The following is a 13395-nucleotide window of genomic DNA, read 5'->3' on the forward strand; positions in this document are numbered from 1 at the left end:
GAGCATGTGTCCAGTCCTGGACACTCACACCACACTCTCCCTTCCCTTCCAAGCCCTTGTTCCCACATGAGCCTTCATCCTCTGCCTTCTCTCTCCCATAATGTTGGATCTGTCTGCCACTTTCTCCATTCACAGTCCCTTGCTCAGATGATCATGGCCAGTTTATGTCTTCAATTCTTTCAACAGTCATTATACCCTCCCAGAAGATTTTTCTAGTGCATGGGAGTGGATAGAAATGAAGATTGGCCTCTGCACTAGACAATCAGGGCAACACCAGGCAGATAAGCACATAGAGTCAAAGTAGTTGAAGAATAAGGTCTGTGTTAGATCCCTGGCACAAGCAAGCTGCATCAGAAATATTGGCTGCCACCCACAAAGCCACTGCCACCATTCTGGGAGATAGTATGCAAGTGAGTGATAATGCCACACTGCTCTCTTGCCAAAAATAATCTGCCCTTTCCTTCAGTCCTCTGGTTGATGCAAGCTTGTGATTAGGTTTTGGAATTCCAATAAAGTTGATCTTGATAGTCTTTGCCAGCTGATGATTGTGTCAATGGAGAAACAATTTTTTGAGCACCTTTTGCTGCCATTGAAAATTATTGTCCCTCAAGAACCTGACATAGGACTTCCCTGATGGTCAAGTGATAAACAATCTGCCTGCCAATGCAGGGGACATGGGTTTGATCCCTGGCCCGGGAAGATCCCACATGCTGAGGAGCAACTAAGCCTGTGAGCCTCAACTACTGAAGCGTGTGCACCGTAGAGCCTATGCTCTACAACAACAGGAGCCACTGCGGCGAGAAGCCTGAGCACTGCAACTGGACAGGAGCCCCTTTGGTCTCAACTAGAGAAAATCCCCCACAGCACCGAAGACCCAACACAATGAAAAATTAAAAAAAAAAACTAACTTGCTATAGCTTCCCGCCTTAGAGAAATTTCTATTAGTATATGTTGTCAACAAAAATTCAACTAACAATCAAGTTAAGAAGAAAAAAGAGGAATTTTATCCAAGCTAAACTGACAATTATATCCCACGAGACAGACTCTTAGAAGCTCTGAGACCTGTTCCATGTGTTAGAAGTTGAAGGCACAGTCATATACATTTTTGAGACAAAGGCTCATATGTTAAAATGACATACTGATATTTATATAAAGTTCATCCCCATCTTTGAGGCACTCTGATTAATGGTTAATGTGCATGCACACCACACATCAAGGAGGGAGGGACGAGGCCTGAATGGACACAGAGAAGGAACTTTTATTTTTTTCTTGGGCTGCCTAAAAATATAAATTGTTTCATCAATGTAAAATATAAGTATTTCCAGATAAACTCTTTAATCAAATTTGATCTTTTCTTTAACAGGATTTATAAATCACATGAAGTTTAAAGAGAAAGCGTTTCCTCAGAAATCCAGACAAATTTATGCTGTAATTGCAGAATATGGTTCACGGCTTTACAATTACCAGGTGATGTTTCCTTAAATCATTTTGTCTGTTACTCATTTAAAATTTAATGTGCTACAAAGAGAGTCCAACTAGACATGTGTTATATTGGTTTTGCATGTGAATATCTAATAAAACATCTAATAGGTGTTCAAGCTGGATTTAGAAAGGCACAGGAACCAGAGATCAAATTGCCAACGTCCACTGGATCATTGAAAAAGCAAGAGAGTTCTAGAAAAACATCTACTTCTGCTTTATTGACTATGCCAAAGCCTTTGACTCTGTGGATCACAACAAACTGGAAAATTCTTCAATTGATGGGAATACCAGACCACCTGACCTGCTTCCTGAGAAACCTGTATGCGGGACAGGAAGCAACAGTTAGAACTGGACATGGAACAACAGACTGGTTCCAAATAGGAAAAGGAGTACGTCAAGGCTGCATATTGTCACCCTGCTTATTTAACTTATATGCAGAGTACATCATAAGAAATGCTGGGATGGAAGAAGCACGAGCTGAAATCAAGATTGCCTGGAGAAATATCAATAACCTCAGATATGCAGATGACACCACCCTTATGGCAGAAAGCAAAGAAGAACTAAAGAGCCTCTTGATGAAAGTGAAAGAGGAGAGTGAAAAAGCTGGGTTAAAACTCAACATTTGGAAAACTGAGATCATGCATCTGGTTCTACCTCTTCATGGCAAATAGATGGAGAAACAATAGAAACAGTGAGAGACTTAATTTTTCTGGGCTCCAAAATCACTGCAGATGGTGGTTGCAGCCATGAAATTAAAAGACGCTTGCTCCTTGGAAGAAAGTTATGACCAACCTAGACAGCACTTTAAAAAGCAGAGACATTGCTTTGCCAATGAAGTTCCATCTAGTCAAGGCTATGGTTTTTCCAGTAGTCATGTATGGATGTGAGAGTTGGACTACAAAGAAAGCTGAGCACCAAAGAATTGATGCTTTTGAACTGTGGTGTTAGAGAAGACTCTTGAGAGTCCCTTGGACTGCAAGGAGATCCAACCAGTCCATCCTAAAAGAATCAGTCCTGAATATTCATTGGAAGGACTGATGCTGAAGCTAAAACTCCAATACTTTGGCCACCTGATGTGAAGAACTGACTCATTTGAAGACCCTGATGCTGGGAAAGATTGAAGACAGGAGGAGAAGGGGACGACAGGATGAGATTCTTGGATGGTATCACCAACTTGATGGACTTGAGTTTGAACAAGCTCTATGAGTTGCTAATGGACAGTGAAGCCTGGCATGCTGCAGTCCATGGGGTTGCAAAGAGTCGTACACAACTGAGCAACTGAACTGACTGAGTGGTAAAGAATCCACCTGCCAATGAAGGAGGTGTAAGAGACGCTGGTTCGATCCCTGGGTCAGAACAATCCCCTGGAGGAGGACATGGCAACCCACGCCAGTATTCTTGCCTGGAGAATCCCATGGACAGAGGAGGCTGGCGGGCTACAGTCCATAGGGTCTCAACTGAAGTGACTTAGCATGCATGGATATGTATAACTGCTTCACTTTGCTGTACTCCAGAAACTAACATAGCATTGTAAATCATCTGTACTCCAATAATTTTTTTTTAAATAAATAATGTTGGGACTGGAGATCTACTAAGTGGTTTTATGACTGCTGCTGCTGCTGCTGCTAAGTCGCTTCAGTCATGTCCGACTCTGTGCAACCCCATAGACGGCAGCCCACCAGGCTCCCCCGTCCCTGGGATTCTCCAGGCAAGAACACTGGAGTGGGTTACCATTTCCTTCTCCAATGCAGGAAAGTGAAAAGTGAAAGTGAAGTTGCTCAGTTGTGTCCAACTCTTTACGACCCCATGGACTGAAGCCTACCAGGCCCCTCCGCCCATGGGATTTTCCAGGCAAGAGTACTGGAGTGGTTTGCCATTTCCTTCTCCGGTTTTGTGACTAAGAGACTCTAAAAATCCTCCACAGTCTCCAATCCCTGTAAACTCCTGCCACAGATTGGATGTTTCTGATCCATCAATTTTTCTGCTTCCCAGTTTCTCCCTTTTGCGATGGGAATGTCTATAGTATGCTGATCCCACTACTGTATTTTGAAAGTACACAATTTGTTTGATTTCACAGCATCTTAGCTGGAGGGGAGGTTGCTTTGGATGGATTGTATGCGGGGTCTCATCCGTATCTGACTTGGATGATATTTAGTTGAGGCATTGAACTTTAGACATAAGTTGATGCTGGAATGAATGAAGGCTTTGGGGTCTGTTGGGATAAAAGGATGTATTTTGCATGCAGGAGCATTAATTTGGGGGGCGAGAGTTAGAAGGTCATAGACTGATTGCTGTGTCACCTCCAAAATTCATATGTTGAAACCTAATCCAAGGCATTGGAGAAGGAAATGGCAACCCACTCCAGTGTTCTTGCCTGGAGAATCCCAGGGATGGGGGAGCCTGGTGGGCTGCCGTCTATGGGGTTGCATAGAGTCAGACACGACTGAAGTGACTTAGCAGCAGTAGCAGCAGCAATCCAAGTATTAAGGCTTCCCTATTGGCTTAGTGGTAAAGAGTTCACCCGCCAATGCAGGAGACTCAGGTTCGATCTCTGGGTCAGGAAGATCCCCTGAAAAGGAAGTGGCAACCCACTCTGGTATTCTTGCTTGGAGAATTGTGTGGACAGAGGAGCTGGCGACCTACAGTCTGTGAGGGTCAAAAAAGAGTTGGGCATGACTTAGCAGCTAACCAACAACAACAAACCCCAGGTATTAGGAGGTGGGTCCTTTGGGAAGTTATTAGGTCATAAGGGTGGAGCCCCCTGACTGGGATTAGTACTATAAAGAAAGAGAACCCAGGACTTCCCTGGTGGTCCAGTGGTTAAAAATCCACCTGCCAATGCAGGGGACAGGGGTTTGATCCCTGGTCTGGGAGGATTCCACATGCCAAGGAGCAACTAAGCCCGTGCCCCACAACTACTGAAGCCCGTGAGCCTAGAGCCTGTGCTCCGTAACAAGAGGAGCCAGCCCACTCACCACCGTGCAGAGTAGCTCCCCTTTGCTGCAGCTAGAGACCTGTGCACAGCAGTGAAGACCCAGTGCAGTCAAATGAATGAATGAATCAATACAACGTAAAAGAGAGAGAGACCACAGAGGGTATGTCTCTGCCATGTGAGGACACAGTGAGGAGACGCTGTCTGTGGACCAGAAGTGGTTCTCATCAGACACCAGTTCTGCTGGTGTGCTGGTGTCTTGATCGTGAAATTGCAGCTCCAGAGCTGTGAGAAATCAACTGTTCTTCACAAGCTGACCAGTCTCTGGTGTTCTGGTGCAACCCAAACAAACTAAGCTGGCACCCCAAGGAAGCCCTGGCAGATAGAACTTCAGTTAACCCCTGCCTGGAGCTCTGGACAGAATGGCTTGTGTCGGTCCTGGAGCTAGCTAGAGGAGAATGGACCAGACACGGGTGTTTGCTCTCTGGTGCATGCCCTGACTCTCCAGTGTGCCAGGAGGAGCCTTGTCCATCCTACACTTTGGCCTCTGAAGACAAGAGAGGGGAAGAAAGGCAGGAGCTTCAATCAAGTCAACCACTGCTCTGTCGGAGGAAGGGACAGATCAATGAACTCACCCCGTCAGCAAACTTGACCTGAGTTCCCTTGGGGCTTTTGAAATTCTCTGTTTCCTGGTTCATCCAGCAATTTCTGAATCTTAGGGTGCTTGTCATGAGGAGCCCCTAAAGGGGAAGATGGAGCGCGTGTGGTCCCTGCAGCTTTCCAGCCTAGTGAGGATCATTCCTCGGGGAGTTCACAGGTCACACAGAAAGCACCCACAAGCTCAAGGAGGCTGCTCATTTTGCCCACACTGAGAATCTGTGAGAATCAGGTCCCAGATGGAAGGGCATCTCCTTGTGGGTTTGTGGAAACCCAAGATAACTCTAGTCTAGATGTTACTCCGAAGGTATATTTAAAGTAAGTTTAACATTTAAATTAGTAGACTTTGAGTAAAACCGATTATCCTCCATATGGTGGGTGGGCCTCGTCTAATCAGTCGAAGGTTTTAGGAGAAAAAGACTAAGTTCTCCTAAAAAGGAAGACATTCCACCTCCAGATGCCTTCAGACCTGCGCTGCAACATCAGCTCTCCTCTGAGTCATGGACCTGCTGGGCTGCCCCACGGATGTTAGACTCCCAGCCTCCACAATCACATGAGCCAGTTCCTTAAAGTAAGTCTGTGTAAATACACACATCCTGCTCTGTTTTTCTGAAGGACCCTGACTAATACACTCCCTCTGCCTATGATATTCTGCCCCAGATCTTTGCAGGAGTACCTCCTCTCTGGCATTTCAGCCCAGCTCACGGGTCACCTGGGAGAGGCTTCTGTGGCCAGCCGCCTACTGGTGACAGTCCCTGTACCTCAGTCTCTACTTCACCGTGGACTCGTTGGAATGAGCAGAGAGCTTGTGCAAGCCTGACACCGTTCCCGGAATGCGGAGGCTCCACAGACACCAGCAGGAGTGGATGAAGGAGTGAATGAGAGTGCTATCATTTTTAAAGGTCTCCTTCCTCTCCACTTCGCAGGTTTAGATGGATCAGCACACTCAACAGTGCCTTCTCCTTAATTTCTAAGGCTGAGCATATAAAGCCGGTATTTTTCACGCGGGTAGCGTTTTACTGGGTCTCCCTGGTGGCTCAATGGTATAGAATCCGCCTTCCAATACAGGACACACAGGTTCCGTCCCCTGCTGGGGAAGATCCCCTGGAGAAGGAAATGGCAACCCAGTCCGGTATTCTTAACTGGAAAATCCCATGGACAGAGGATATCCGGCAGGCTTGGGGTCTCAAAACAGGTAAACTCGACTTAGCAACTAAACAACAACATCAGCGTTTTACTATGATCAGTGACCAATGGTTAACCTGTTTTTCACACAGAAGAGAGTTCTGTTAGAAATCATATGAATCTGTGACTCATTTCCATGTGACTTCTTTATAGATCCCAAGCTACATGCAATAGAAGCTGTTTCTCAGCCTTTTTTAAAATTCAACTAACAATAGATTTGAAGATGTTCCCCTGTCTTTAGACATTATTATTTTAAAAAATATTTATTTATTTGGCTGTGCTGGGTCTCAGTTGTAGCATGCAAGATCTAGTTCCCTGATCAGAGATAGAACCAGGGCCCCGCACTGGGAGCGTGGAGTCTTGGCTACTAAGCCACCAGGGGAGTCCTTAGATATTACTTTTAACAGCATTTGATTGCTAACTAATATTCCTATGGATAAATAATATATTTAACAAATACTTATTTCTCAACAATCGAATTGTTTTCAACTTTTCAATATAAATGTCATTGTTGCTGAATCTTTTCACTCATTCTTGATTTTTTACTTAGGATAAACTAAAAGAAGGATACAGGAAGGATATTCACAATTTTAGGTGAATCTTTTAATCTTTTAATAGTGAATCTTAATTAATCAATATTGCTTTTTTTGCCACAAGGCATATAGTATTTTAGTTCCCTGACAAGGGATCGAACGCATGCCCCCTGCAGTGGAAGCATGGAGTCCTAACCACTGAACCACCAGGAAAGTCCCAATACTGCTTTTCAGAAAGTTAGATGTACCCCACCCCCCAGTCTCCCACCATGGAGAACAGGAGGATAATGCGCCAGAAGTTATTGTAAGTACATTAAATACAGGTATCACTTTATCCTCCAATGGGAGTGAATCTATTTATAGATCAGGATGCTGGATCAGAACAATTGAGGGAATTTCTGTGTGTGCCTAAAGCCACACAGCTATAAATTCCAGAGATGAAAGACAAACTCCAGCTCTGCCGCGCGTGGCCATTGGCCTGTCCTGTTTACTTACGCTAAGGACACAGTTCAGCTGTCACACACGGTACAGTCTCAGTGACCATATACTCACCATCACAATGAAGGGCTTAAGACCAATGATTGCAAATTACTTGCTCCAAATATTTAATTGGTTTAGATCTAAAACTCTATGTAAAGCAGCAAGCTTAATGATCTAACTGCAGGTGCAATCTGCAATCATTGTATTAGGCTAGCCAAAAAGTTCCTTTGATTTTTAGGTGAATTTTCATTTTCACCAAGAACTTTATTGAATGTATTCATCGTTTTGTTCCACTATCTTTTGCCATTTTTCAGGCAACTTCATAATTCCATTTTCCCAAAATGTTTTTGAAACTTTTTCCATTAAGAGAATTTTATAAAGACTGAAATAAATGGAAATCCAAAGATGCAGTGTTTGGCGAATAGAGCAGATGAATCAGAACTTCCCAGCCAAGCTGCAATAGTTTTTGCCTGGTTATCAAAGAAACATGCTGTCTTGCATTATCATGATGGAAGATTACGGGCTTTCTGTTGACTGATTCTAGACACTATTTATTGAGTACTAACTTCAGTTGGTCTAGTTGAGAGCAGTACATATTCATTTGGTGTGGCTGGTGGTGGTTCATTTCACTTGCCCCACAGTCTCTTCAGCTTTTCATTGTTCATCACAATTTGTTTTAAAAACAGACCACTTTCATTATGTTTCAATAGAGAATCACAGGTGGAAATATGGTCAAGAAGGCTTTATGTGGAACCCTAACATCAAAGCGATTAACATAACCAAGTTGGTGCAAATGATTTTCAACACTTGATTCGGATATTTTGAATATGGTGGCTATCTCCCACATGATGTAACATTGAGTAATCTCACTTCATGTCGCGATTTAATCCCTGTCAACTGGTCTACCCAAACGTGGAGCATCGTTCAGCCAGAAATCTCCAGCGCAAAACTTCACAAACCACTTTTGACATGTTCAATCACTCACAGCAGCTTCTCCACAAATCTTTGTGTTTCAGTTGCATTTTTATCTTTCTTGATATATTAAATATGCCCAAAATGGTATATGCATATTATGCCAAACATAATATGCCAGAAATGTTCCTTTTTTCTTCTGTCTTCAGTATTAAAATGGCCACACAAAAATTCACCAATTTGATAAATTTTTTATAAATGCACACTGATATATCAGCAGTTACAATACAACCTAACAAAATTGTTTAAAACAAAGTTAAAGACAGCTAAACACTACTAGAGCCATTTTACAGGAAAAAAACTGAACGAACTTTTGGCCAATCCGATAGCTTCCAGGATTCACCTGGAAGTTACAGGGTTTAAAATTAGATAACTTGCATGCATGCTCAGTTGTTCAGTCCTGTCTGACTCTGTGACGTAAGGACTGAGCCTGCCAGGCTCCTCTGTCCATGGGATTCTCCAGGGAAGAATATTAGAGTGAGTTGCCATGTCCTCCTCCAGGGGATCTTCCGGATCCAGGGATCCAGTCGCGTCTCTTCTGTTGTCTGCATTGGCAGGCAGATTCTTTATCACTAGCGCCATCTGGGAAGCCCTAACTTGTGACAGTTTTGTCTAAAAAAAGAAAGAAGTACTGGCCACGTGAGGCATTTGTGAGCTCTTGCATCCAGTCTGTCCTAGCTCTAAGTGTCGGAGCCACAGTCTAAGACATAAAGTTTTGGATCTCAATCAACCTTACCTGAAAAAACAAAACAGCGCTCAGCTTGGCAGCTCATATACAAAAACTGGAACAATGCAGAGATCAGCTCAGCCCCCAAACAAGGACGACTTGCAGATTTGTGAAGGCTTCCATATTTTTAAAAATCGTTATTTATTTTTAATTGATAAGTCTTCCATGTTTTTAAGGGTAAAACAATGAAACAGCAAGAAGAAGCAAGGCTGTGGCCCTGCCCACAGCTGTTCCTTTGCGTTCTCTCCTTCACCTTGTCATTTCTCAGGAGGCTGCCAATTCTACACCCATTCAACTGACTGCAGATGCCCACTGGTCCTCCTTTAATGGGCATGTTTAGGGTTGGCCAGCAGGTGCTTTGTTGGAGTTGCTGCAGAGTCTTAATGAAGACTTTGGACAGCTGTCCTAACCTTCCATGGGGCTCTGCCCACCTGCCAGGAAGGAAGCCCTGGGAAAGTTCTTAGGAGACACCCAGCGCGTTCTTATCACAGGAGCCTCATGGAAGGGATGGATTACCAGCCATAGGCAAAGCAGCCTCTGCCACATCTTTGAGGTTTTCTTTTTTTCCCTGTGGACCGCTGCCAACTCTTGTCTCCCCCATTCCCTCCCACCCACACCTAATTCCGCTGTTAGAATGTTAGGAACAGATGTAGGGCCACAGCTGAGAACTCCAGGAATTGAAGTCACACCCATCTTTCACATGTTTTCGTCCTTTTCCAGTCCTTGTTTTCTATTCACTTTCATTGCCTCACTTTTTTGTTCAAAGACTTTTTATTCTATGTTTGTTCATAAAGTGGAAGCCACCTGAAGTCCTTTTGGGAATGAGGCAAATGCTTTTAAAAATTAGGAAAATGTTAGCTTTCAAAGAACTCTGAAATTCATTTATCAGCAAATTAGTGAAGGCATACTTTCTATATGTTCTTTTAAGGGTAAAACAGAAAAAAAGTAACAGAAATGCAAAACACTGTCCCTAGTGAGAGGAAACCTATTCAAACAGCAACTGAAACACTGGAAATAAGAATTTATCCCTACCAAAAATCAGCTCCCAACTCCACATCTCTGTACAAAGAAAAATATTGAGGAAAGCCTGTAATAAGTTAAATTGCTCACTAATGAGAACCTACTGTATAGAACAGGGAAGTCTACTCAGTGCTCTGTGGGGACCTAAATGGGAAGGAAATCCAAAAAAGAGGAGATACATGTATACAGGTAGCTGATTCACTTTGCTGTACAGCAGAAACTAACGCAACGTCATAAAGCAACGATACTCCAATAAAAATTTTTAAAATGAAATTAAAATGCTCAGCAGGAAAAAAAGAAAGTGAGGTAATTGTTTTCTGTATGGCACACAGTGGCATGGATAAGATGTTCCTCGTGCCTTGAACCATTTTAACAGCACACTGATGGGAAGCCAGAGTTTTTGAAACATGGAAGCAGGCTTGTCGGCTGAGAGGATGGGCCTTGTTTGTCAGAGAACACATGGATGGTCCCTGCGGTGAAAGTGAGCCCCGAGAAGCTATTTCATGGCCCAACCCCCAGAACCCGCCCACAGGACCTTTATTTGGAGAAAGAGTCTGCAGACATAATTGGGGATCCTAAGATGAAGTTGTCTCCCTCTCCCAGATGGTCTCTCAAGCGCACTGAGACGTGTCCTCATGAGAGATACACAGAGGAGAAGCAGCCGGGGGCGAAGGGCCCGTGGGGACGAGGCAGAGGCCTGGGTGGTACCGCGCCAGCCAGGAAGCCCAGGGCCGCCGGAAGGTGGAAGAAGCAAGAAACAGACTCTCTCTGGAGTCTCAGCAAAGTACAGCCCTGCCCACAGCCTGCCTTTGGACTTTCGGCCTTCAGGCCCATGAGAGAATTCACCTCTGTCAGTTTAAACTGCTAGCTTTTCAGCTATTTCTGGGGGATCCAGGAACCAGAGTGGCATGTGGAGCCTCCCACACAGAGGAGCTGGTGGGGGGAACTGGAGTGGGAGCGGGAAACGGCAGCCTGAGCAGACCCTCGGTCCACTGTCCCTGTGTGGACTGCCTCCACTGAGACCCTGTACATCCTCGACATCAGAAGCATCGTCAGCCTGGCTGGGGCACCACCTGTTCAAACACAAGACGGTCCTTCTGAGACCCCCTGTCGGTGTTAGATAAGCGTCTGTGATCCTCCTGATGTCATGGCTAATGGACTCCAGCAGCCAGCTTCCTCATGTACAAAGGGATGCTCCTCACTGTTTACAGGGACAAGCCTCAGGGCTGGATGTCTCTGCATCTCCTCTAAACATCACTCTTTGCAGGAAGATGCAGGTGTCTTAGAGACTCTGGGTCCTGCTGGCCAGGGGTGTCTATGAAGGGTGGTCCTTGATTTCCTTCCCCTCCACAAATAAGAAAAACAACTCCACCCGAGTAGGCAGGATTTGGAATGATTTGGTTTTGCTCTGTTTTATTTTCCAGGCCAGGCTTCGAATGCCAAAAGAGCAACTGGAACTTTTAAAGTGAGTGAGATGTTCTCGTGTGTGTGACTTTCTGGCGTGTGTCCAAACACTGAAATGCTTTTGTAAAATTATAAAACTAATTTCTACTTCTGTGGATCCTTCTTGAAGGGAACGTACTCTGGGAGGTGCTTTCAGTATTATTTATTATTTTTTTTAATGGGATAAAATTAGAAAAATAGACCAGGGTTTAAATACCTGGAATGGAGAATTATGAAGCCATTAAAATAATTTAAAAATATATTTGGTTATCTGAGAAGTGTAGTGGGACACAAAATTATTTTGTTATTTAATACAACTTTTTTGCATGGGATAAAAACTTTTACAAAAACTATTAACAGTTTCTATTTCTTCAGCAGTTTTGTATTTTCCAAATTGTGAACATATATTGATTCATAAGTTTTTGGTTTTTTGTTTGTTGTTTTTAGTCACTAAGTCATGTCTGACTCTTTGCAACCCCATGGACTGTAGCCCACCAGGCTCCTCTGTCTATGGGATTTCCCAGGCAAAAATGCTAGAACGAGTTGTCTCTTCCTTCTCCAGGGGATCTTCCCGACCTAAGGATTGAACCTGCATCCCCTGCATTGGCAGGAAGATTCTTTACCACTGAGCCATGAGGGAAGCCCATTTCATAAACTGGGGGGAAAGAAGTGGCTTCCCTGGTAAAGGGAAGGCCAGCGGTAAAGAATCTGCCTGCTAATGCAGGAGACATGAGTTCAGTCCCTGGATGGAGAAGATCCCCTGGAGGAGGAAAGGACAACCCACTCCAGTGTTCTTGCCTGGAAACTCCCATGGACAGAGGAGCCTGGCAGGCTACAGTCCATGGGGGTCACAAAGAGTCAGGCACAACTTAGTGACTAAACACACACACACACACACACAATAAGTATTAACAGTACTTACATTTTTTCAACATAAAGAAATACCCATTGGTTTGACATTTTCTTATTCTCTCTATCAGTAACTCTCAAACTGTACAAGTAGCAGAGCCGATTCTTGGGAAGTAAAATCTTGCACCCTTGAGCTGGTGAAAGGCAGCTGCCCCACCCCCACCCCATTCCCCTAAGCCCCCACCCCTGGGCCCCTGAATCTTTCAGTCACTCGTCTCTAAAGGCTGTTTCACAGAATTTCAGGGCTTGGTTGGCATCCCCCTGCTCCGTACCCCACTCAAAGTGCAAGGTGCCCTGCCCCTAAGGTGGTGAGAGGGGGTTTGGGGCACTATTAAGTTGCTCAAGTCAGCTTGGCCTCAATCCCCGAGGGAAGAATGGGATGAGTGAAGGCCTTTGAGCCCCCCTTCCCTGCACAGAGCACAGCCCATGCCTGCGATGCCCTCAGGAGTGCTTCCCGAAATGTCTTTGCTCCTCATGCACAGCGCAGGGCCGTTCTCTAGGAAAGGGGGCACCCCTCACTCAGGGTTCTCTCTTCTGCAAGGTAAAGCACTGCTTGGTTTTGCTGACCCTGAAGCCCAGCATGGGGCTGGCAGGGAGTCCACTGCTTCCTCCTTTCACAGTGAAGGTCTCCATTCACAGGAAGGAGAGCCAGACTTTGGAAAACAACTTCCGGGAAATTCTCCTTTTAATTGAACAAATAGATGTTCTAAAGGCATTGCTTAGAGACATGAGGGATGGTCTGCACAATTATAGCTGGAATGCCGACATAGACCCCGCTGAAGGCTGGAACCACACCGAGGTCATCAATGAGGTAAGTGAGCCTGGGAGGAAGGCAGGGGCGTGTCCACTTCCAGAAAGTGGACAACTTATGTGATGGGGAAATGTAATGATGGCTGGGATGTGTGGTCTGTCTTCTTTCTTCTTGAAAATTCCTTTTCTACATTAGCTTGTAAAGTGAAGTGTTAGTTGTTCAGTCATGTCTGACTCTTGCAACCCCTTGGACTGCAACCCGCCAGACTCCTCTGTCCTTGGAATTCTCCAGGCAAGAATACTGG

General features: G+C 44.7%; 1 protein-coding gene and 1 non-coding gene across 4 annotated transcripts in view; both read left to right on the forward strand.

The window, feature by feature from the left end:
• Positions 1–13395, forward strand: part of SUN3 (Sad1 and UNC84 domain containing 3) — a 47118-nt gene that overhangs the window by 20022 nt on the left and 13701 nt on the right. For all 3 annotated transcript variants that reach the window (XM_044946418.2, XM_044946417.2, XM_006074682.4), the window contains exons 3-5: positions 1364–1467; positions 11413–11453; positions 12980–13151. In XM_044946418.2, the coding sequence (XP_044802353.2) occupies positions 1364–1467; positions 11413–11453; positions 12980–13151 (317 nt within the window). The remainder of the gene's footprint in view (positions 1–1363; positions 1468–11412; positions 11454–12979; positions 13152–13395) is intronic.
• LOC112586680 lies at positions 8994–9097 on the forward strand. The gene has a single exon (XR_003111176.1). It is a non-coding gene; the product is annotated as a U6 spliceosomal RNA (small nuclear RNA).

This window comes from Bubalus bubalis, chromosome 8 (genome assembly GCF_019923935.1).
Source record: "Bubalus bubalis isolate 160015118507 breed Murrah chromosome 8, NDDB_SH_1, whole genome shotgun sequence".
NCBI lineage: Eukaryota > Metazoa > Chordata > Mammalia > Artiodactyla > Bovidae > Bubalus > Bubalus bubalis.